The sequence below is a fragment of the Pyxicephalus adspersus genome, chromosome 4 (assembly GCF_032062135.1).
Source record: "Pyxicephalus adspersus chromosome 4, UCB_Pads_2.0, whole genome shotgun sequence".
In the NCBI taxonomy this organism is placed as follows: Eukaryota; Metazoa; Chordata; class Amphibia; order Anura; family Pyxicephalidae; genus Pyxicephalus; species Pyxicephalus adspersus.
In genome coordinates this window covers 44,375,656-44,401,933 of record NC_092861.1, presented here as the reverse complement: position 1 = coordinate 44,401,933, position 26,278 = coordinate 44,375,656, and the positions used below count along the sequence as shown (strand labels likewise).

Genomic DNA, 26,278 nt, shown 5'->3' with positions numbered 1-26,278 from the left:
GTAATTAGCAAAGTGCGAAAACCTATTGCAGCCAATAAAATTGCCTTTAACTGCTTCTCTAAATTAATCCATGTGATTGGTTGCTGTAATTTCTAGATGACTTTTAACATTAGAAATTTGTTCAACTTGCTACTCTTTTTTATGATACAAATGTGATGTTGTATCATATCATAGAGTGACATATGCTTCCCCAAGAGAAAACACACTGATATTTCAGATCAGAAAGTGTGTATTTCCTAAAAAAATTGATATTTCCTAAATAATATTTATATTAAAAACACAGGCATGCAGAGAAGTAGCTTTTCTGCAGCCTGCTTTAATAAGAGTAAGCAGCGATTCTCAGTAGGGTTTAAAGTCTTTTGGCAGAGTATGTTACAATTAGCATTGTTTATCTTGGCAAGCAGAACACACTTGTCTATAACTGTGTGCTTGCAAATGATATTGGAGGCAATGAGACTCTTTTATATTTAATCTACTTGTCATTGTATCTCTCTCATTTTGTGGAGGAAACCTCACTGCCTCTTGAAATAAACAAACAAATGATCGTCATATGTTGAAATTAGATGGAAAATAGGATAGGAAAGCTCAGAGTTAACCTATTGCTATTGGGTCATCACAGTCAATTGAAAAGCATCTGTAATATATGCAGCCACCTGGTGATTCCAATTAATCATCAGTCATCTGATGTGACACTAAAGAGATGGATCATGGACAAAATGATTTAATCCTGCCAAATCAGCTGCAAGTATTTGAGAAACATTAATTTACAAGTCATTCTCTGCCTACAGTTTGTACAATAAAGTCCATGTAACCAAATTCACACTCCATGTAAATACATTTACCGTTCTGGGTTTTGCACGTGGGCATTTGCCTTTTGCTGACTCTGGGTAAATTCACCTGGACCTAAATAATGGGGTCATTTCCCACTTCTAAGCATAATAAGTTAGATACAAAATCCAATAAATAATTTAACCATATAAATAGTGTGTCCAATCCTAATATCTAATTTAACAAATGATCCCTCTCACAAGCTCAATAGGGTTTTTTTACAACAGACACAAACATAGGTCAAAATTTGATTAAAATTACAATTTGTATTTACAAACATTAAAAACATGACAATGGTGTAATAAACATACATAATACAATTTTGAACATATAGCACATGTATGTAACATATCAACGACTCCCTCAGCCCGAGGGTAATCAACTAGTATTAAATCCTTGTAACACAAACTGTATCCACTCTTTTTCCTGTCCCAAAGCCTGAAGAGATATTTATTCAATGCGTTTCATGGTATCAAAAGACTGCTTTTTCAGGAAGGAAGTATGGGGGGAACCAGCATTTCTATATCAAAAAAAGATATCGTGTTATGTTTAAAAATGTATCAAGGCTTATGCAATATGCTATACTTATAAATACCTTTTTAAATAGTGTGCCAATACCAATGTTTATCCATCATAATTTTGGTATTAAATTGAAGCCTCCTGTATCTGCTTTGTCTTGGAAAAATTGTTGCTTGCACTTGGGGATCTTCCAATGGGACTTTTTATACACTACACCATTGCTCTACAAAAAGCCCCACAGCCTGGGGAGAGATTCATATGTTACATACATGTGCTATATGTTCAAAACTGTAATATGTATTCATAACGTAGCAATGTAGTTATAAAGTATGTAACATTTTTAATGTTTGCAAATACAAATTGTAATTTTAATTTTTGACCTATGTTTGTGTCTGTTGTATAAAATCCCTATTGATCCTGTGGGAAGGATAATTTGAATAGTGTTTAAAGGTAACTCGTCATATAAAAAATTTAGGGAGATTTTGCAGACATCCTTGTAAAACTGCTAATACTTCAGCTAATGGGTTAGTGATCCACAACATTCACTTTTTTTGTTTTTGTTTGCTATTACATCTTCACAAGAAGGAAGGTACAAACCTAGCGACAAAAAAGGTAATGCATTGATCCAAATGATTTGTTTTAGAATCTAATTTCATTCATGTACCCCCATTTCACATACAATGTAAATCAAATATTTACATGTAAAAACGTTTACATGCATACACCCCATGGGCCTTGTGGCCAGTGATTTGACATATGGAATCATCTTCTTTTTTGCTCTCTTCTTTAGCTCTGGCCAGTCTTCAGTACTACATACAGTTATTTAGAGAGTTGTTGTATTCTGATGCACTACAGCACACTGGCACATGCTGCAGAAAAATGTCCTATTCTTGCCCATCACACTCTGCTGTGAACTGTGTACAAATAAAATAATATATTTTGTGTTCCTGTGTTGAACTGTGCTACTGAACTGTAAAAAAATTACATCCCAGTGCCTAGTGTAAAAGGGAATTAAACTTCCCATATATATATATATATATATATATATATATATATATATATATATATATATATATAAACATTTATTAAAAGCACACTTGCCTGGAAGGTAGCTTCATTTTCCAGCTTCATGTATGGTAACTCTCAAGAAGCCCATATTTGTCCAATTAGCTAAAGAACCCCAGTGTGTATCTGCACTTGAATAATTGTAGCTAGAATGGAAGCCATCTAAAGGATTTTTTTCCCAGCAAAATTAAAGTTGTGCATGGGCACTTTAACCAAAATGTCAAAATTCATTTGAAGGTTAAGAGTAGCTGCTTATTATCTGATGGGAGAAATAGTTTTAAGGTGTGCTGTAGACAGGACAGAGAAATGTGCCAATGTAGGACACTGTCAACCGCAACAATTTGTAGACACTTCCAAACAAAAGAGACAGAGCATCATATATTATAATTAGGCTGTAAGTTGTAATTAGCCAAACTTCAAAATATAGTTTGATTGAATGATACAAGCTAATTTGTGGTTTATTATTGGATCTATGCATCATTATTTTTTATACCATGGTGTCAAAGGGTAGTTTTTCCTACCCTTATATTTAACTCCTGTTTTTCAAGTTACTAGTTATGTGCTTATGCAAATTACTTTCAATGAATATATTTATATTGTTGTAATTGGGTAAAAAGTATAACAAGTTAGCATATGTTGCCAGGATTTTTTACATGAACATTTCTCATGTACTGTACATTGAAAACGTCACAAAAATAAAGAAAGATTAAGAATCAATTTACAGTAAAAGAGTTATATGTTTAAAAATACTAGGTTTACAGAATTCAGAAATATAGCAATGTTTTAATATCAAAAAACAAACGATGACAATAAAATCAGATATAGAAGTGACCATCAGAAGAAATGGAATACAAAATTCCATTAGGGAGAATGCATTAGTGCTATGCAAATGGGAAGGGTGTATCTCTTATCCAAAGTGCATTCCAGATTGTCAGTTGATGTATTAATCAATTACATGAAGTCATTGCTACAGTTATCATGGTGATATAAAAGTTGTGAGTTAAGATGAGCTCTTGCTGTCTTCGTGACTTATTCCCGGATTTCCTTATTACAAACAAAAGTCATATTACTTTTTCATTTCTAACTTCCATTTACTGGACATGCAACTCTTAAAAAAAATGCTGGATTCCAGTTCTGTACTATAAGATGTTATTGGGAATGAAATATTAACACCATGTGTGTATCTAGTTGCTGGATATTACTCTATATATTTTATAAAAAACATTCTCATTGTTTATTGTATCCTCCACGGCCATTGTTTATGTTGTGCACTTAATAGTGGCTATAGTGAATTTGCTGTGTATAAATTATTATGATTGTTACCTGGCATTAGGACCAGTAAGTGCGATGAAATCATGATCCCCACTAAAACACATTATGACTTCATAGGCTACTAGAAAGACTTCCATAAAACTTTACTGAGAGAGGTGTCTACTGTGTGGGAGAACGGTCAGTAACTTATTTGTTTGCCCAGTTGAGTTCTAGCACTTAAGATGTTTAATATTGCATGAACTGCACCTGAGCATCTCCCAGCAGCCTCTACGGTTCATATTTCATGCCATTTGTTTTCTTTTCTAGAGCAAGGAGCCATTTCCAAAATCAATGAAAATAGAAAATGATGAATCAAAGACTTTTGAAAAACATTCAAGTTCTGCTCACTTTCATTTTAACAAGATGGTGAAAAAGTGAATTAAAACAGAAATGTAAAATGTCTTTTATATATATATATATATATGATTTTGATATATATATTTAATGATTTTTATTTTTATGCAAGTGGTAAATTATTTTCTACAATTTTATGGGAAGAGTAGGAATAATATAAGTACCTATTAAAGAAGACAAAAAAATACACAGCAGTACATCTTTATTTAGGTAAAAAAAATCAAACGTCCTTATTTTAGAAAATGCTTGCAAACCAGTTTTGAGCTTTAGCTTAAACTACTTTATACGTTTTTTCTGTTTATATTCAAGCACTAATGCAAAAATCAATTTACCTCGATAAGAGGATGTCAGTAAGGAGGAATGAATGTTCCTAGGCAGACTGCATTTACATACCAACTGTCATTGAAAGTACTAACATGTGATGAAATGAAATACAGCAAATGGAAGTGATGGGCCATCACGTAAGACTTTTGTTGAACGAGCACTGTACATACAGCGCCATTCTGCTCTATGAAGAGGGGAGAACGAGCAAGTGGCTCTGTTTCCTTCACTTCCATTGCAGTCGTTCATCGCTTGTTGTTCATGGACCTGCCAGGAGGGATACATGATTGACATCAGGCGACCACTGTACATACATCAGATTCTCGTCCGATACTATCCCTGAATCAATCATCGGACAAAATAAACGGGTGTACGTAGCCAAAGACTGGGGGGGGGGGGGGGCTAGATAAAGTTCATTATACTTCAGCAAATTTGAATAAGTCAAATAGTTTAATAGAAGTTAAAAATCCTCTAAACAGGTGTAGTGCTGATTGGTAAATTGATACATAGATGAATTAATATTCACTGACCCAGCCATGCTGCACCAAATGGTGTTGAGCTTGGACCTATTCAGGCAAGATTTGATTGGAGTACAATAAGAGAAAGCTCAAAAAATCCCTACAACCACTGGGGAATTTCTAGCTTTCCACAGATCCCTGGTGGCTAATGACTGCATTAGGGCAATCTATTTATTTTATTGGGGTGCCCAACATAGAGAACATAAAGCATGCTATGCTTACAAAAGTACAGCACACAGCAACCTATAGATTACATGCATTAGATTATATTGTCATATATTTTGCTGCAGTTTGAGGTGCCATTAAGGATTGTTGGTAATGCAGTACAACAATGCCATGATATGCATTAATGTAAGTTGCAGTAATGCACAGAATTCTGCAGGAAAATCTAAACATTGTCACAACACGCTAGTGAGGAAAAGCCCTAAGATATTTGCTGTCAATTTAAAGAGATTTTCTGACATTTCCTGTTGTGTCTAAAAGAATAAAAGTGACATGTATTTTAACTATTTCACAATCTATCCATTTATATCCATTATAAACAAACATAAGTTGACTTCACAAACACACACAAATATATTTAGTATGTTTACACCCTGTATGTTTACCCATTACTACAGCACGTGTTTCGTTCACTATAAAGAAGGTAGTCCATACCAGCTTCATTTCACTAAAGTAACACATTGTGACTGTGCTGATCATGTTGTAGCAGTATAACTCTTATCACACATTGATAATAGGCTAAACTATACATTGCATACTCCATGTCTCCTATATAGAGTTTAAAAGATAAACAAATTGCCTGGGGAGTTTGGTATATTTAATAATAACACAAATGTATTGTAGTCAGTATAGCCTACATTACTACTAATACATGATTCATATTGTGTATATATAAAAGTTTATGCTACAGCTGTTTACCTGTATGACAAAACAAAAAAGCAAAGTATACATAAAAACATCAGAAAAAATAAATACAGTTTACTGATTCTACACCAATATTTAAATATGTGCAACGGAGGGCTTTTTTGAGATAAAAAATGAAGGGATGATATAAAGAGCAGTACACCAAAGCAACCAATTAGATTTCAGTAAACAGCAGACGGATAACATAAAGGTTGATTTCTGATTGAATGCTATAGGAAACAACAACAAAGTGTATATTGCACCTGCAGAGTTCTAATTACAGTAAATCCGTATGAAGTATCATTATGGTCATACCACGTGTATATTGGTAAACCCAACACCTGGGACCTTCTCCTAGCTACATGGAATTTTTTTCTATTTATGTATTACTGTCTAATAATATTGTAACATTATCCATCTAAGAACCAAGCATTAATGAAAATGCAGTTAAAAACCCCTGAAACAAAGGCCTTTCTAAAACTGGTGTGAGTAAAAAGTGATAGTCTATTCTTTGATATCTGTGTACACTGGAGGATTTCTCTTCACTTACCGTCCAGAAGATGCAACAGAAAATTAAATGGAAGCTTTACAAGGCAAGTGTAATTCTCAACTTGGATAACTGCTATTGGAGCAGGTGTCTGTCTTGGAAGATTTTCCCCAAAATAACATTTTGGATTCTCCACTACTTACTGTCTGGGTGACTATAGTCACCAGGACAAATAGTGGAGTAAATGTACCTAGTGGGGACACAGACAACCATAACTGACAGAGGGTAAAATTCTTCCCTTCTCAAAAGTTTGAACTGTTTGGCTATACATTTACTTTTATTGATGTCATGACAAACACTGCATAGTTTTAACACAAAGTTAAATTATGAATTAATTGATGGAAATTTATAAAGCAAGACTGTCCAACTGGCAGCACTGGATCCGTCTTTTCCAGCTAAAGAGATATAAAATTGGGTTACTCCTTGCTGCATTTGTCATCTGCAATGTGCCACTAATTTTTACTCTTTATGTTTAGCTCCATGCTTTATTCCCATTGTCAAGTTCTCCCTAGCTACTCAAAATGAACTTAGGCAACAAATGTACTATAGCAAACCCTAGGGTGTCCAAATGCACAGTAACATTTTTATACAGTGCATTCCTAACAGATGGGTATTGCTGTTCAATAGGGTGTACTAATGTGCCTTATAGGAGTAATCCTGTACAACTTAAGGGCCTGTGTGCCACCTTTGCTCATGGTACATTCTGCCCGCTGTATCCAAACCACAAATCTATTTTGACTTTGACTTCATTTCCCAGAAACATGTGCCTATGGAAGCACTTTGGTTCCATATTGGCTGACATAAGACTAGAATACAGTGGCAATATGCAGGTAAGCAGAACAACCTCTGAGGATGGAGTGCTTTAAAGAAAGAAGATATGCCTAATATATGCATGTTTTTTTGTGTTTTTTGTATTTACCTAGTGTCTTTTTATAAATAAAAACAGTTAATTTAGAAATGACCCTCCATGCAACTTGCCACAGACTCAAATGTGGCATTTAGATAATTTTTTAATTTAGACACCACCTAAGGACATCTTGAAGAGAGCATAAGTCAGGTATCCTTGTCATTGACTCAGGTCTGCCCATCCAATGTTCATCAAAACATTAGTGTATACATCTATACTTTTTTTACCCGGACAAGTTTCTTGCAAATATGTATTGAGCCCACTGACGAGGGCCATGGTGACTATGTGTGCTGTAATGGAGGTGCTTTATTAATTAAATAATGTTTTCTCTGTGGCTGACAGTGATTTCACAGCAAGACTGGCTTTTTTGAAGCCTTAATGTATTTCACGAAACATTCTGTCTATCTATCCATCTATCTATTTATCTAACTACACAACTATAAAAGGAAACTCAAAGAAATGTTCCATTTCTGAAATAGTTTTTGAAGAGTCAGATTAAGGTCATTCTTCCAATGTGAAAACACACACAGGGAAATAGAGGGAATTGGAAATACAAACACAATCAAGCGCTATGAAGTTTCCTGAGGAGATCCATCATTGTCAGAACCCCTTTACTATATGAATATCGCATGACCAGAAAAAGGATTGCTGACTGCAGGAGATATTGTTTTTCTCCCATAAAAATTAACCTGTGCGTTTCTTGTGAGAAAAGACATCATGTACACAACATTTCAGCACCAAAATGTTACAATAAGCATTAATCAATCCTTGACAATAATTAACATGGTTATGTTTGGTCTCGTTTTTCAAATAAACAAGAGATAAACAAAAGAAAATTTGGAACATTCCAAGCATAATCAGCTTTGGGAAAGTATGTTCCTTTACACAGTAAGCTCATTTATGAGTATATTAGGTACAGATAAAGGGGGAGACAGCATAGACATTTTATTCTTGGCAGTTATTAGCAGGTGGGACATACAGCTTGCAGTAAGCCAATAAGTAAACAGTATTCGATCACATAACAATATAATATCTTAATACCTTAATTTCTAGAAGGAAACACTTTAGCATAATATAATCAGAAAGTGATAAACTCTAAACTGTATTAGCTAAATATGGCAAATAAACTCAAAGCCATGCTTTAATACAGGGAATACTTCTGCAAAAGATTTCCTTTGGAAAAAAAAAAAGTGGTCTGCTGGATTTATTTAACAAGACCCTGCAACAGTGCCAGTGTGAAGATTTTACGTGCAAAGAAAATAGAAAGTGTGTTTTTTAGGGAGTACATATTTCAAATTATTATTACATTCTCTATATATGTAGCGCCCTTTTGGTCCACTAATACTTATTTCAGTCTCTGCTTTTTCTGTAATTTACAACCAATTGAAAATTAAGTGGAGCTAAAACAAATCTGTTTCTGTTCATTTTTTCATTGCTTATTGTTATTAATCTCTATTATTCTATTGTAGCTTGCAGCTGCATGGCTTTATATGACAGCATTTGGTGTACTGGTGAGCTGACATTTTATGGTGCAATAAATACTAGATTTTTTATATTGCCCAGGCAGTGCTGGTGAATATAATTTTTTTTTGCCACATCCATCAATTATTGTCTAGACTTTACAAACTCTAGTAAGGCAAGTAGAGCAACCAAGAGAACCATTGACAAACTTTTGCTCTGCAGTTTTCACTTTTTAATCTAAAAACAAATGCCATTAGATTTGTTGGAAGTAGCTGATATGCTAACCACACTTTTGCCCCTTAAACTCAGTTATCAGCACTGGCTGGACTTGGCATTGCAAATAAGCAGATCTGATAAAGTCCTGTAATTAAATAATCTAGCAGAATGTAAAACAAACTCTGCGACGGTGAACCACATCCTGGGTTCACTACTATAGAGTCAACAACCTGGAACAAGAATGCATATATAGTTGATTTCTAACCTGCATACCTGTTAGGGGTCAGTAACTCTCTACAGAGTGGGGCAAGGATTAGGATTTATGCAACTTGCATGCTACAACACTAAACTTACACCTTTGAAAAGTTGGTATATACAATGGTGTACCCTAAAATAATCGATATGACAAAAGAAATGTAACCGCCCTTCCTGCATGAGCAATATTTATGTTCATTGACCTAATAATAAGAGTTTGTGATCAGTGAAATTAAGCAGTTTATTTTCATGGAACGAAATAAATAATTTTTGTGAAAACTGCATATATTTACAAAAATGTAAAATATAGTTAACAATATAGTTACCAATATTACTATATTTACTGGCATGAGGATTGCAGAATAATTTTTATTACATCGGGCTGTTAGGAAAGCTTATTTTATCAAAGGTGTTAAGTCACATACAAGATAGTTGGAAGTTTATTATGTCCATTTTAAGAAAATAATAGGAAAAGAAAAGTTGATAATCCTGCACAAAAAACAAAATTTGCAGACCAAGAAAAAAACCAAACAAATTAACAAATTAAAAACAACTCCAATCCAAACATATGGGGATTGGATACAAAAGCAAAGCAGAATATAGGACAATAAACTGCAACACTTTAAACTTCTATCTCAACATATCCCAAATTCTTGATATGAATCTGAATAAAAAGAAAATTATCTTACTATGCATGGTTGCTGGTGTTGGACCTGGGTGCTGACATAGTCGCCTGAAATAGTCACCTCAAAAAGAAGTAGGTCATTCCTACATAAATGTACAATTTGGCAAACATACACATGGTGAAACTAAAATACATTTTCTAACACATTATTGCCTTGTTGAAAACACTGTTTCAGCTGCAAAACTGATTTTCACCTGGCGCTTTGCTACTGGGGTAATTAACTACAAAGTACTTAAATATATCACAAAACAATTACAAAAGATTGTACCCAAGCCATAACATCACAAAAAAAGTCTTTGGGAACAAGGGCTACACAGTAACTGAAAAAAGGGCACCATGACTTTACACATGATTTCATGAGCAGCAGAGTATTATTGGCAAGAAATTGTGACAGTGGGCAGCGTGTGCAGAACAGGAGCACAGATGGTATGATAATTTGCAGACAGAATTCTGAAAATATACCAAATGTGCAGTAGTTGTGGATAGCATGCCTGTATGCATTATACACAGGAGAGGAGTATGAAGTATTTTATTCTAGGACAAAGGAAGTGGTGGGGAGCATACTGAAAAAAACAAAAACAAAAGCAAAATGGGTGACAAAGGAGTTTGAGGACATATTTGGGTGATTAGCATTGAATATGCCAAAAAAACATTGGAGAAAGAACTGGGGGCATGGAATGAGGCAGGGTTTTAGCCCACATTTTCAGATAAAAAAAATATTTATTCTTTAAATCAGCAGTCATTTGCTATCTTTCTATTTAATAATTTTCAACGTCAATATCAGTTATGCATTTTTCCCCACAATAGATTCTTCTTTTCTTTATACTTGCACAGCTATACTATATATTATGTGAAGTCAGAATAAGTTGTTCCAAAGCAGGAGAGGAACCCATACAACTGTACAACAGTAGGTGCCCTGATCACAGGGCATTTATGGAAAATATGTGCTAAATTTAAAGTGATCCTATATGCATTCCTTGTCCCATCCAGTGTTAAACTCCACTGCATAACCAAAATCGTAACTATAGGAAAACATCAAAATGATGCTATTATGGCTAATAAAAGGTATTTTTTTGTATCTTGTGCACAGTGCCTTGGCTACACACATATTAGAAATTATTTTGATCTGAAAGACACAATGTCTTACATGTTCTCATACCAAGGTCATATAAATTAACCCAAATACTTATGATATAATCCTGTTACATAATCTTTTAAATACAGTGGAGTGATCGTGGAGAGGATCATTATGACAGACATTACACAAAGTTATTTCTCTCTGTGTAATAAAAGCTGACAAATATCAAAGGTCTTTTGGAAATTTAAAAACTACTTTTGACAACAGATACTACAGACCATTTCTTCAATTAAATTCCTCTTTATCATATTTAAAAAGCACTATCATATTTATAGCACCTTTTATTTAAAGCACAAGTAAAAGTAGTCTTATTAAACCTAAAGCTTTTATTTTGCTTGTATTTTACTTTCTGGTCCCGGTTCCCTCATTCCCCTTCTAACACACTGCTAATACAATTATAAATAAACATTTTCCCCATTTACTTGCAGTTTTAAAATCTAAACTGAATTGTAGACCAAGTGACATCACAAAGTCTCCGCAATGCAGATTGTGGCTGGTGGAAAGCTGTACAAAGCTTACTGGAAACAGTGTAGCTGTAACACCCACATATAATGCTGAACCCCAATAATTAAAAGAACTGAAATCCAGTGAATAAAAGGGGGCAGGCCAAGGACAGCAAGTCAGGGAAAGAAAGGGCAACATGACAGTGAATGTCCCATCAGGCTGGAAATCAGTTGGGCTTTGAATTGCTGCTGCTTCTTTTACACACATTGAGGTGCTCAGTGTGCGGTTAAATCAGAAATTTGCAGTAAGCAATTTTCGTACAGGATTGGAGTTTGGACATTTGTGTAAGATGACAGGCACAGCAGTAGTTCAGCTTTATTGAACAACAATACAGTAAGAATATAGTTATAAATCTGGTCAAATGATTTAATTCTTTGCACATACATTTAGCAAGTATATTTATCAATCACATATAATAAGCTAAGTGTTAGGTTAGCATGCTGTAAGATCAAAACCATTAGGAAAGGTAATTCCATACACAATGAGATCTTTCTGATTGTATACTGTGGATATGTTTTTCACATTACACAATCATTAACCAAATATGAAAGCTTTACCAAAGAACTCTCATTTATGATGGATGAACTGTCAGATTTCATAATTTTGAACTCGATGAAAACAAAAACACACGTCACCAGCTAATATAGAATAATTTTAATGTACAGGATTAGTAGTGTGGTTCGATTTACAAGGAGTTATTGCCAAGTACAGTACTTGACATTGTCAAGTTTTAAAAGTCACAAGACTCAGCAGGCTCATTGGTGGAATCAGACAGTTGTCAGCTACTGCTGTAAAAAAGTCTGCTGTAAAAAAAAGAACCATTTCCAGTTGTTTCAGTAACATAGAATACTATAAATATGATAGATATCAGTGTTACAAATGTGCTTGCCAAGTTCACCTCAATTAAAGGTAAACCGAAGACAAAGAGGTGTTGCTCCTGGTATTCTGCGATCAACATGTGGAGTACAAGTGTTACCTGGGAAAATAAAGGCAGCACAGAACACAAGGCAACAGGATGGAAAATATTCACCTGGCGGTAAAATGAACTGGAGCACAGATGACACCCCTGTATAACATGTTCTGTATTAGACAGCAGCCACTGAGACAGGAAGTTCCTTGTTCCACAGAAATATTAAGTATAAATCAAAGAATACCAGTTAGAATGTATGTTACCAACAAGTATGCATTAAAAAGGAAACTCATTAACAGGAAGTAGCAGACTTAGATACAATATACAACATTTCATAGCTGCACACAGCCTGTCAGAAACACGATAACGATAAATTAGAACATTCTTGAAGAATAAAATAAAACCGTTCTTAAATATATCTGTCACACAGTCAATGACACCAATTCTGATGGATAAACAAACATTTAAAAGTATACCTACTCACAACAAAAATTGTTTTGCACCATTTTAAAAATCAAAGTTGATAAACTTGCAAGCTCATTGTAAACAGGTTTTATACAACTAAAATATTGTAACAGAAAGAAAAAAAAAAAATTTGCTGCAACTACCTTGCATAAATTGGTCATAAATACACTTTCAGCCAAGTCTTTTATATACAAGCAGTATAGACAGGTAAACTAAATGTACAGTGAAATGGACATATGCTGTGCAGAAAACGCAGCCAATTTGGTATTAAAAACAGAAAATTGATTAAATGTTTATACAGTAATATGTAAAGTAAATAAAATACCAAATGCCCTAAATTGACATGTAGTAAATCATAGAACTAAGCACTCATTTATCAATGCATTTGTGATAATTCAAGTGCCCAAATTTTAAAAGAAGAGTGAAGTTCCAAACAATGACCCAGGACAAATATAAATATAATTCCATAGAACCTAAAGTGCTTATCTGTTTTGGGTCAGTGGCTCTGAAAATATTAACTGCTGGACCAAAATAATGGCCACTGACCAAGTATTTTTAGAAGGGGCAGTTACCAGTCATCCCCCTCTATGCATCCTTAGTGCAGGTTTCCTTTAAGGACCCCATACAGTTGATAAATTAGCAGAGCCAAGAAGCTGCACACTGACAGATCATGCAGTAGAAAGTATCATAAACATAATCTAGTGAAAGGTTTAGTGTAACTGTATGTAAAGGTTTCAATCCATATTTCCCCTGCAACAGCAATAAAGCAGAAACATAGGCCAGTAAAACTATAGAACCACTCGATTTAGCTCAGGGTTAACCCCCTCATTCCTGTTTTGCCTATATTAGTTCAACACTACATTAGCATCATGGTGGTAATGGTTTCCTATGGTGCTAGTATCTTAGGTATATATTCTCCTGGTTAAAGATGCAGAGATGCACATTCTGACAAGGGTTCAACACATTCTCCCAAGGGCAGACAAAAGTCTAAAGTGAGGAATGAGGTAAACCTAACTCAATCTATAATGCCCTATAGAAAAAAAATGAGCATTTAACTCTCTCAGCTTTAGGGAACATAATAAACCACATATATCTAAAGTTCTACTAAAACCTTAAGTTGAAGTGCACTCAGCATCACCTCTTACTACCACATATTGACTAGCTCTGTCTAGCTTAATCCCAATATGGCCCATATAAGCAGGCTGAGGGAGAAGAATTTGTCCCTGTTTTTACTCATTAGGTTGTGTGCATGCGTGTCATCTAAATACACGTTATTTATAGCATTGTAATAAATCTTAACAGAAATATTGGTTTTAGCCTTAAAGACCTATCATCACATGTTTTTGCTTTATATAAAAGGGGTAGATAGCACTTTTTTTAAAATGTTTGAGGTTTTTTTATTAAACTTTTTTTGTTTTTACATTTGAAGGTAAGACACCTCTCCTTCTGTGCAGTAAAAACTGAATCAGAAGCCTACAGCCTCCTTGGATAGTGCTTCTATGGTGCATGCTCATGCAGTGCAAGATTAGGTGACTTAGGAAAAGAAACTGGAAGAGTTATGTCAGTAATGATAGTTTTAGGCAGACTCTGTTGGCAGTTATTTATAATTGTAAAATTTTAAGTATTACATCACATTTACCAATTTATGGAGTAAAATAAGTAAAAGAATAAATGTTTTTTTTTTGTAGTTCGGAGCATAAAGACAACAGATACAAAACATAACATTTTCTTTAGTATCCAGGGTCAGTAGGGGTTAAGTTTACTTTAAAAATTCCTGATTTTTCCATTATTAAACCATGGGTATATATTTATATATATTAAAATAGATGGCTGAGCATACAAATACTTGGTAATTATGTCATAAGTATACAGTTCAAATTTTTAAATTAAATATTAAATATGAACAAAAATTAGGGAAGCAGGGGTAAGCAATGCACCAGAGTGCTGGGGTCAGGAAAATTACAAAAGTAAAAGGAAGATACTGTTGCCACAGACAACGCAGGTAACTTAACCAAACATGATGCTTTCAGGTTTTGACTCAGAACTCCTATTGCTTGACCGAGGTAAGCGTGCTTCATTGTAGAGATAAGGTATTGTTTACCATCAATTAAATAAACATCTTTTCACCTGCTGTTCTACAGAAAGGCCCGGTAGTCTTTTATGTAGAACGACTGTATGCAAATATAAGTGGTTAAGCCTGCTGAAAAACATCTACAATACCTGGACAAAACTGGCTTTCAGCCACCAGGTACACATTAATAAATAGCAATTTATAAACAGGTCTCTAGTGTTTACTTACAATGTACACAGAGAAATTTTTTTATACACTGGACCATCACAATACAATTTAAAATAAAACCCCAAGTTTTTCTCATATATGTATATAAAATATAAGTTTATAGTGCTCTTACTGTAAAAACAATGTCTGTCACTTTTGCGGGAATGTAATTTAAATTGAAAATATTAATGTAACACCAAGTGTAACATTTGTTATTATCACTTGCTTAGCTAAACCAATTTAAACACACAGATTAAGCTTTGGTATCCATTTAATACACTGCAAGCATAACTAAAGAAGTGGTCAATAACTCCTTGAAGGTTACCACCAGAATATCAGGGTGACACTTAAAACCATCTATCAAAGTCGTACAGCTCATATTTGCTTTCAGTGTAAGAATACAGCCCTGGACAAGTTTGTTGGTGCCCTTGGAGCTCATTGAAAAAAGTGCTTTATATCTCATGATAAGAAAAAAAAACTCCCATGTATTACTGCCTGCAAAGATATACTAAATGGCCTGGAAGCATTTGTTTGTTTTCTTTAGTTAGTATTACACATCACTGTGTATCATTGTGTGTCTCACATTGAACAAATGTTCAGAGGAAGCAAAACAGAAAAGAAATCAGAAAGAGGATTTTAAACATGCATTATTAAGGCAATGGCTACCATCTCCCAGCAACTTGATGTTTCTGTGACAATAGCAAACATTATCAAGTTTAAGGTCCATGGAACTGCAACCAACCTTGCCGGATGTGGATGTGAGAAAATGGACCCTAGAATGGGAAGGATGAGAATGGCAGATAAAGGTTCAATGACAAATTTGAAAAAGATACAAGTCCAAGGTAGAGGTTAATCAGTGACTGAACATTTCATCACTTTTTAAGTAACAGTGGGCTCAATGTAAAGAGACCCTGAAGGACTCCACCATTACTGCACTGGAGTTTGCTAAATGTATATTGAATTTGTGCAAATTATAAAAAAAACTGGGAGTAACATCAGTCCATGTCCACAAATGAAAAAATGAAGCTCTTAAACAAAAGGAACATCATACTTCCTATGAAACATGGAGGGCCTGTGATGCGACTGGCACAGGGTGCCTTGAGTCTGTGCAGAGAGGTATTAAATATCAAAACCAAAAAAATCAGTACTATAAAACTTTATCTCATTTGCAGATTATGGAACCTCCTGTAGGGTAATGACCCAAAACACACAATTACAAACATCCAAGAATAGCTAAAAACAAAATATTGGACTTTTCTGAACTGGTGCCTATGAATCTGGATTTAAAACCTTCCAAGCATCTATGCAACTGAAACCAGAGGTTTGAAGAAGGAACCCTGGGGCAATTTGCTAAAAACGAGAACGCCAAACAGTTGACTGGGCAGAAGACAGCTACACGAATTGCTAGGTTGCCAGGACTGCATCTAAAGGTTGTTCGTGCCGTTTTCTTTTGAAATATTTTTTAAAAATACAATGCTGCATCAAATCCCTACAAGCAAAAATCACTTTAAGCCTAAATACCAAATAATGGGCAGCAATTCCTTTTTTTCTATTTCAGGGACTACAGTCCCCTGTTGAGTGAGTGATAGCTGTTGAGGACTATCAACAAATTTATCCATGAATGTAAAACAGGTGCTTCAAAAATACATAGTATGAATGCAATGCTTTCAGTTTAAGTTTCTAGTTAGTGATGGATACTTCCTTATTGAAATGATTGGAAAAAATTAACAAGTAACAGTGTGAAAATGCATGTTTAACAGAAAAAGAGAACATCTTGGTCAAAATATATAGATTGTGCAAAAGTGCATTTATATAACTGTATACTCCTAAACATTACTATAAGCATAAATTAAAGTTATATACACTGGCCTGATCTACTTAAGTAGAAAGTCTTCTGTATTTACATCCCTGCCAAAATGAAATAAAAGTGATTATAACAAAAATATAAACACACACTTTTCAAGATGGTACCCCTTAACTCACAGGTTTTCTAATGATACCTGAAACATTGTATACATTATCTAAAAATGAAAAAAAGTTATTTGTATAGAAAAAAAAAATGTAAACAAAAATATGGGTGGGGACACAAAGGAAGGTGGGGAACTTCAGGTTTCCTCTTCATCTACAAGCAAAGGCTCTACTTCCAGGGCAAGTAGGTTTGATTGTGTTCTCTTGTGCTTTCGATATAAAATGAACTGTGCAGTTATCTGTTTTTTTTGTTTAGGAAATAATGCTATATCCAAGTTGAACATAAAATAGAACATATAATTCAACTAAATTCACAACCTAGTTAGATCTATAAATATTTGTACACTGACACAGTTTTTAATATTTTAGTACAAGAACACTGTACATCACACCACAATGGTAATTGACATCAAGCAACCGATATGCAGTTGAAGTGCAGACTTTTGGCTTGAACAAAAATTGTATGAAAATTTTAGGAACTGGAGTCATTTTTACACAATCACCTCATTTCAGGGGCTCAAATGTGATTAGACAAATGAATATAGTTGAAAATAATGTTCATTTTAATACTTTGTTGAAAAGCCACTGCAGACAATAACTGCCTAAAGTTTGAACTAGCAATTGAAATATTTCCCAATGGCCTAGCCAGTCACCTGTTCTCAACACAATCGAGCATGGATTTCATTTCTTTGCTGTAATAAACTCCTGAGTTGCTTTCGCTGTATGATTTGGGTCATTGCCCATCTGTATTGTGCCGCTCAATCAACTTGGCTAGATTTGATTGGATTTGAGCAGAGTTATTCCTCTGTACACCTCAGAATTTATCAATAAACACTAGTGACCCAGTACCAAAGGCAGCAATAATGCCCAAGCCATCCCACTGCCTCCATCATATTTTACAGATGACGTACTATGCTTTGGATTATGAGTTGTTCAAAGCCCTTTCCATTTTTCTTGCACTTATTCTGGTAGAGGTTGATAGAGGTTCCAGAACTGTGCTGACTTTTTTTTAGATTCTTTTTAAGCAAAGTTTAATATAGTCTTTATATTCTTCAGGCTTATGAGTGGTTGGCACCTTGTGGTGAATCCTCTGTATTTGTTTTCATGCAGTCTTCTCTTTATGGAAGACTTGAATATTGATATGCCTACCTTCTGGAGAGTATTCTTCACTTGGCTGGATGTTGTGAAGGGGTTTTCTTCACCATGGAAACGATCCTGCGATTATTCACCACTGTTGTCTTCGGTGGATGTGCCAGCCTTTTTGTGTTGCCGGGTTCATTTTTTTTTTTATGAGTATGTACCAAACTGTAGATTTTAAGATTCTTAATATTCTTGCAGTTTCTTATTTTCTGTTTTCACAGCCCAAGATAGTCTATTTTACCTGCACGGAGAGCTGTTTCACTGCATGTTGTAGGTTTACAGCAAAATCATAACATAGTGCAAACACACCTAGAATCAACTCCAGACGTTTATCTGCTTAATAGATGATGAAATAACAGATGTTATATAGCTTCGGAGTCATTTGTCCAATTACAGTTGGTCCGTTTATTAAGAGGGTGGTACATATTAAAGAGCTGTAAATCCTAAACCCTTCCTCTGAATAAATAAAACTTGTGTATTCTATATTTTATAAAAACAAAAGCTCATATACACAGGCCCTTACAAAGGTGCCAACATGGACCAATATTTATACCAAGTCCTAAACTTTGTGTCCCACTGACCAAAAGTATCCCTAACCAAATGCATGAATGTATAAACAAATTTTGCAACTTACAACTTATAAAATCTGTTAACTTGCCGATAACTTAATAATGTAAAACTCTAAACATACACAATCAGGCTAAACCCTTACCTGAATAGGAAAAGGACATGCAACAGAAATCCTGTAAAAAAATATTTCCTGATACTGTTAACACAGCTACAGCATCAAATGTATCACAAAAATAGATTCAAAGCATAGTACAAGTATGTATGTAGTGCACCGCTATAGTCAATACATTTTCTGCAAATAGTAAACATACTAAAAGGATACAAAAAAGTCTAGGACAAGCACACCAAAGCTGCCAATCAACCAGGGCAAATGGTGCATAATATATTGGTTCTTATTGTGTCGTACAGCAGGCAACTTCAAGACAAGACTTAACCCATATGTGAAGTTTCCAAGCATTGCCAAAGCAAATAACATATAGGAAGTTCCCTCTGTAGATTTTCTCTGAAACTGCAAGATAGAAAAACAGGAGTCTAATCTTGTAGCAATAATGATGGTGACAATATTACTATAATTTATAGAACAAAAAAAAACACTTCAAAGTACTTACATTTTTATGAAGCTGGGGAAAACGAGAACCCAAATAAAACACTGAAGAAACATATCCACAAATGAAACCGGACATTTCTGTGATGCCGAGTGTTTTCTAAAATAAAATGATGAACAATAATATATTCTTTAGTCTGCATTCTCCTGACATAACACATACAACTGTATACTTTTTTATAACAGTTTTTTTTTAAAAACATGTATTTTTTTTTTTGCAGATTTATAATGCATTTCTTAAACTTCTTTCTTACATTCAGCAGCAAGCATACTCTCAGGCTCCTCTGCTTCTATGACCAAACCCCAGCACCATATGCGAGAGATTGAAGCACAGGCTGATGTGTCAGACAATAGTGAACCCAGCCAGAAACAGCTGACATACCAGGGTTTACAGAATTGTGTGCTCTATGAGCCAGAATTTCAGTTCAGGAAGTAGATTGGGGGTCTAAAACACTGGCCCTCAAGGGCCTTTTTTTTGGCCCCCCAAAAAATTCAGAAAATGATCTACATCTGGCCCGCCCGCCCGCATTACCACCTCACATCATCATTTTCAATACATACAATACATAAACATTATTCCTGTACACCCAGCATGTGACACAAAGCCTAGGCAATGATCACATGGTGCCTGACTACCAGGAGCATTGGGTTTGTTTCAATCCATTAGAGACTGCTTAGTGTAATATTTAATGTCAAACTTGAGATGCGAGAGGATGAACAACACACAGGCTGCAAAGAAAGATAGAAATGGGTCTTTTCAACCCTAAAATGTGTGTAGAGGGTATTGTTTTTGTTAGTTATGGATGAAGTAGTAAACTTCCTCAATTTTATCAATAAATTTCAAGTTTGGCCCCTGTCTTGGTCTAAGTATTTAATTTCAGCCCTCTGTGTACTTAAGATTTGACACCCCTGAAGTAGATGATAAAACTGGGTAATGCCTAAACAACAATGGTTCCAGCATTTTTTTAAAAATTCTTCATTCAGGTATTTCAATGTCCTGCTCAACCACCCCTTAATGTTTTACCTTTGGATGGTGTATGCCTCATTTACAAACAACAATGACTTACTAAAAAGGAGGAGGAGGAAAGCTTATGGCTTCTCTGGACTGTTCAGCGAGCAAAGCTGATACCAGGATGTGTTAGAGAATCCCAGGTCTTGCACTGAGCAGGTAAACCTTCTGGAAAAGCCACAACATACATGACTTTGCAAGTGTTTTCAACTTGTATTTTCAATGTTTGAAAAAAACAATGCTAATCTCTCCAAAAGACTTTTCTGCCAAGGACAGAATTACAAGTTTGGAGACACTTTTCCCAAAAATATTTTCTTTGCATTGAGTATTTTCTAATACTGCTTCTCAGTGACAGGATATTTCACAGATATTATACAGAAAAGGACAAATATGTATAGTTTAAGAATTATTCATACCCCAGCATCGGATACCATGCATTTTAACAAGTTGCAAATAACACCACAGCATTGCTATTTTAGTCTTTAGGTTAATAATATACCTGATCAACTTCTAGTTCAGCAGTCTTCTCAAGGTTCCTCAGAAGCAGTTGGCTAGGGAGTATTACAGATAATGTAATGCATATAAGAAGCCAAGCTATGCACATTCCTTTTAAACTTCCACTACCTGCAAATAAAAAACACTGAATTGGCAACATGTGCTTTTAACCCACCCGAGTCAATCTTTACGTGCCCCAAAAGTTTTTCAACATTCATGCTGGTATGATACTGAAAAATGAAATAGTACACTTCAGATAGTATAAAACCTTTTTACATGCTTGACCTCTGGACTTAAATGCTGAACAACTGCCAATACAAAAGTGGGAATATACAAGCCCAAGTTGGTATACATAATACAGGATGGACAAAGTGTACAAATATAGAGAAAAATTAAGTGAAAGAAAAGCAGAAACATGTTACCTTTCATGCTTTTATTCTTTAATTTGTAGTAGGCAAACTGTGAGATCATAATGAGATCCATATTCACATAAAAAATGGCAGTGATGATCTGTAAATAATGATAAAATAATTATATAGACATTGCTGTAAGACCTGTAACCAAATGCTTAGTCTTAAAATGTTTCTATTTTGTAAATGCAAAATAAAATGTGGACGCTTTGAGTGAATGTGGTTCTGCAGAGATTTTTAAAATGTACTTTGCTCTCTTGCACTACTTACATACTAAAATTACCTTAAAGTAGCAATACTTAAATTAACCTGTTATCAAATGTACCTGCAAAGAAAGCATATATTTATCTCCCTATGCCCAGGCCACCAAACAGTGCTCTAATGAAAAGGACCTGCTTCCCAAAATCAGTTGCTATTTGTAAAATGTCATAAATGAGACTGCCTCGATTGGGGACAGATTTTCTTTGACATCTTATAATTCTGGGAGACGTTAAAATGCCAGTTGACATACTTGATTTTGTAACCCTATACAACTGGACAATGCTTTTGCAGGCCAACCCTTCATCAAATAGATATATTATTTAAGAGATAAGATTAAGGAATTTAAAAATTAACTATTGCATAGCACCCTAGTTTATTGATGTTTATTACCCAGCTGAGGTATTAAAACAAATGTTTAAGTAGTAATTAAATCAGAAAGGCAAAAACTTTTAGGTTCCTTTGTATTTGCTATCCTATTGTATAAAGCAGTGGTCGCCAACCTTTTCAGTCCCGCGGACTACTAAAATTACCAACTTCTGACCGTGCATGGAGAAACCTCCCCGTAGTGACGTCATCATGACATAACACCGCCCACTATGAGCCTGCAATGGGAGAGTGGGCAGGTTGTGTCCAGGGACACAGTCCGCCCACTTCCCTGAGCCTGGGCTCTGTACAGGGGACATGGTCTGCACCTCTGGCACCCCGCCAGTAATATCACTAAACATCATAAAGCAGAACAAAACCCATAATAATCATTTGTCACTGTTCCATCCCAGGGCACAGCTATCTTCTCCTGGAGACAATCATTTGGCCATTTTGATTAGGCTGCCTGGGATGACAAAACTCTTGCTCTGGAGTTCATTCATTCCCTGCGTGTGCAGAAGCTGGGATTGCTGTGTTTCATGACAAACAAAACTAAAGAGGGATTACTGAAGAAGGGACATCGCCTGTGCCTTTCTGCAATAATGACCTGCCTAATTGTGGATTTTTTGAACTGGAACTTTAGTCCCCCTTTATTGAGTAAGCACTTTACAATAACAATACCAGAATAATAGCATCAACTTTTACCTGTATTGGCAGTTGTTTGGTCAGATAGCAGCCTACAAAGTTTGTAAAGTCCCCGCCTAACCAACATAACAGAAACCCCAAGGAGAGAGCTTGGTCAACTTTTCCATTCTTGTAGGCAACATACAGTTGGCTGTAAGAAGAAGTAAGTGAGAAAAAAAGAGATCATTGCATGATTGACCTAACTTCAAGACAGCGATAAGAAAATGTTACGTCAATAGCAGGTAAAAATAAAATGCCGAAATAGTATTAGCATAAAAAGTTCCCTTGTGGTGCATTTTGCACTTGGGTTATACAGAAATGTTCTCAGTTTTGTGTCATTGCACTGTAAAGTTCGGCTGTATCTTCCACTACTCAAATTAAAAAAAATAAAGCTCTGATTTTCCTATGCCCCTTCTTTCCTCTACCTAGCCAATCATGAGGCACCTTGAATTCTGTAAATGGCCAGAGATTGAAAAAGAAGGGATAGTACAAACACTGGTACATTACTGAAACTGAGCTCCCATTCTCATTGCTTCACCAGAAGTACAACAAAGCTATACTGTGCATCCGCACTAACCTATGCAGTGCTCAACTCAGGAATTTTTTTGAGCCAGTTGGGAAAAAATTGTAGGCGGGTGGCAGCCCTGTATTGTGACCCAACTCTTCAGTAGCCACATAAAAACAGCTGGGTGGCTACTGAAAAGTGCCGGGTGGTGGGCCCAACTACAAGGGGCTGGGGAGAACACTGCTAGGGGAATTTGAACATTCCCCTTATCGAGCCCTTATCGCCATTAGTGTAAATTCACAAAGTCACATGAAATATTTATTGTTTGCATTATATCTTATGACAGTTTTAGCATCACAAACAAAACAATGAACATTTAACCACTAATTCAATTAATTAATGAGAACTAATTTTCTCTCCATCTTCTTTCATAGCTTTTACATAAACTGGTATTAAAGCTGAACTCCGGGTAAAAAAGTTGACTCTGATATTATGGGAAGTGGATGATTTGGTCCTCCTATACATGAGAGCATTAGAGAAGCAGAGACTGACAAAGTAGTGAAGAGAAACAGATTTGGGGGATTGGTCATGCAGCCAGGTAGAAGCCTGCAGAAATGAGAACCCATTATGAGGGTTTTCTATGCTCCCTCTTGACAAATATTATGTAAACCATCCACATCAATTTGCAAAAACTTATCAATGGCTTCCTTCTCTCAATCAAGAAGTCCCTGTCTGTACCCCCAGGCACATATACAACCGCCTTACGGTATTATCAGCAAAAAATACAAGCCTGGCCTGCAGGGACTTTCCACCCTTCCTAATGCACTTTTGCATTGCAAATACTGCTTCCACCTAGGGGGAAGATCTTATTTCTAGCTGGAATACCCTCTATGGTGCTGCAGCAGGAAATGCTGGTACTTGTAGTCCTAATGATAGCAGAGGCCTACATGGGCTGTAAGCACCCCAGGGTCATGTGACAGACAATATAGTTGGATAGTTACGGTAATGCAGCGAAGAGGAAGCAGCAAATGGACACCAGCCCTATGATGACACTCCAGTACTCCCATCCATTCTCCACACACTGCTCCAGGAGCTGCCAGATCCACCAGCTACCATCAGGGCACAGCAGCCGCTTCGCTTCAGCCCGGGACACGTTCACTGGACTGAGAAGGGGATGCCGGGGCCCTCCGTCCGCCATCTCACCCAAGCTTTATTGTCCTCGGACACCAGGGCCACCGGTATCCTGCTTAGGGCCAAAGGGCCCCACATTCAGCAGGCGCGACGGCCTTCTCTCTGCAACCCACCACTGTCTCTCTGGGCGAACGGATAATCCGCCTCTCATTGGTTTACGGCGGATTTATCCCCGCCCCGTGTTTGTTCCCGCCCTAAGCAGTAACGTGGCCCTGTGTACGTCAGTGCTGTGTGGAGCCGGGGAGGGAACAGTGGGTGTGAGGAGCTGTTGTGAGGGGAAGGTGGTGTGAGTAGCTGGGGAGGTGGTGTGAGGAGCTGGGGAGGTGGTGTGAGGAGCTGAGAAGGTGTTGTGGGGGGACTTGTTATTGGTGTGAGGAGACGGGTCTGAGGTGTTAGCCGTGAAGGTGTTGTGAGGAGACATAGTGGTGGTCTGAGGGGAATTGTTGGTGCTGTGTACCCTGGTGGGAGCACACATGGGTAAATAAAACAAGTATTGTATCACAAGGAGAGCTGGGTGTGACCATTGTCCAGGAGGTCTAGCATACTATTAAATGTATATCCACCAAAGAGACCACTGAATGAAAGTGATTATCTCATAATGACACCTGCAAAAGGTAGGATAGATAAGGCAGCACAGGTAAAAAAAAAAGGTAAAACCAAAATCCAAGCAGGCAGGTTGTTTATTTCAGAACCAGAAATGACCTTTCTGCAAAAAAACTAAAATTGCCTACCTTTTCACCATTTTCTTTGTTACGTATACTCATTGCTGCATAACAGGCACTGCCATATTTACTCTTTTCCAGGTTTGATTCTTCAGCTAACTTGATTAAATAGGCCAGAAAGTTACTCCAAACCACCACCAAAAAGCATGCATTTACTAATGACTAAAGCTGCGTACACACGGCAAATTTTTCTCGCCCGATAATCGGTATCGGCCAATTATCGGGCGAAATTCTGCCGTGTGTACAGTCGGTCGTCGTCCATCGTCCGACGACCGTCCTGGCGGATCCATGGACGACGACCGATCCTAATGAAAGGGAAGGGGAGAGCGCGCAGCAGGGTGCGGCTCCGTCGCTCTCCCCCTCCCCTCTCCATAGACCATGAACCGTGCTGTATGTACAGCATCGTTCATGCATCCTGCAGTCTTTTCTCGTTGGAAAGGATCGTGAAAGATCCTTTCCAACGAGAAAAATTGCAGGTGTGTACGCAGCTTAACTCACCATTCTATATCCCCCTCCTATTGTGTGCTACTTCCCTTTCCTCTTAGATTGTAAACCCATTTGGGCAGGGTCCTCTCCTACTCCTGCATTGTTGTTTGTATCCCACTTGTGATTTGTAACCCCTATTTAAGCCTGGGTCTACACGGATGTCTATAAAAACATGTAGATGTTCCTACTGCATTTTTATACACTTTTGTTAGTGTTTTAAAACTTGCCTTTTATAACGCTGGAAAACATCTATGCTGAGTTTTATCGCGCTTACATTTTAAATGCTTGAAACCCCCCCTATTAAAATGTAAGTGTTTACCCGTGTTTTTGGGCGTTTTCCAGCTTTAACCCAGCGTTTTAATTGTTTAAATGTTGCAAGCAGCGTTTAAGATAAAGCTCATAAACGTACCTCAAGGAAATGTCCTGGTGTAGATTAGTTCATTGGAATGCATGAGGAATGTCAAACATGGGCTTTAAACGCCCCAGGTTAAACGCTGGGGAAAACATCTGTGTAGATTAAGCCTAATGTACAGTGCTGGGTAATATGTTGGTTGTATATAAGCACTGTCAATAATAATATCAATAATAATACCTATAAGTCCCTTTTGAACTGGTGTGTACCACACTGGATCTGAGGGTTTTTTTTTTAAATTGTCACTGTTTTTAAACCCTAAGACAAATG

General features: G+C 36.2%; 2 protein-coding genes across 2 annotated transcripts in view; one reads left to right on the top strand and one right to left on the bottom strand.

The window, feature by feature from the left end:
* Positions 1-4,133, top strand: part of LOC140328433 (uncharacterized) — a 105,546-nt gene extending 101,413 nt beyond the window's left edge. The window contains exon 9 of the mRNA XM_072408022.1: positions 3,991-4,133. Coding sequence (XP_072264123.1) covers positions 3,991-4,101 — 111 coding nt within the window. The 3' untranslated portion in view covers positions 4,102-4,133. The remainder of the gene's footprint in view (positions 1-3,990) is intronic.
* An 11,308-nt stretch (positions 4,134-15,441) lies between these two features.
* Positions 15,442-24,546, bottom strand: LOC140328432 (lysosomal amino acid transporter 1 homolog). The gene is made up of 7 exons (XM_072408021.1): positions 24,199-24,546; positions 22,714-22,843; positions 21,397-21,484; positions 20,979-21,103; positions 19,475-19,570; positions 19,189-19,374; positions 15,442-17,395 (listed from the first exon to the last, which is right to left on the bottom strand). The coding sequence occupies exons 1-7, from the start codon at positions 24,393-24,395 to the stop codon at positions 17,294-17,296; spliced, it is 924 nt and encodes a 307-aa protein (XP_072264122.1). The 5' UTR covers positions 24,396-24,546; the 3' UTR covers positions 15,442-17,293.
* Positions 24,547-26,278: the final 1,732 nt, after the last annotated feature.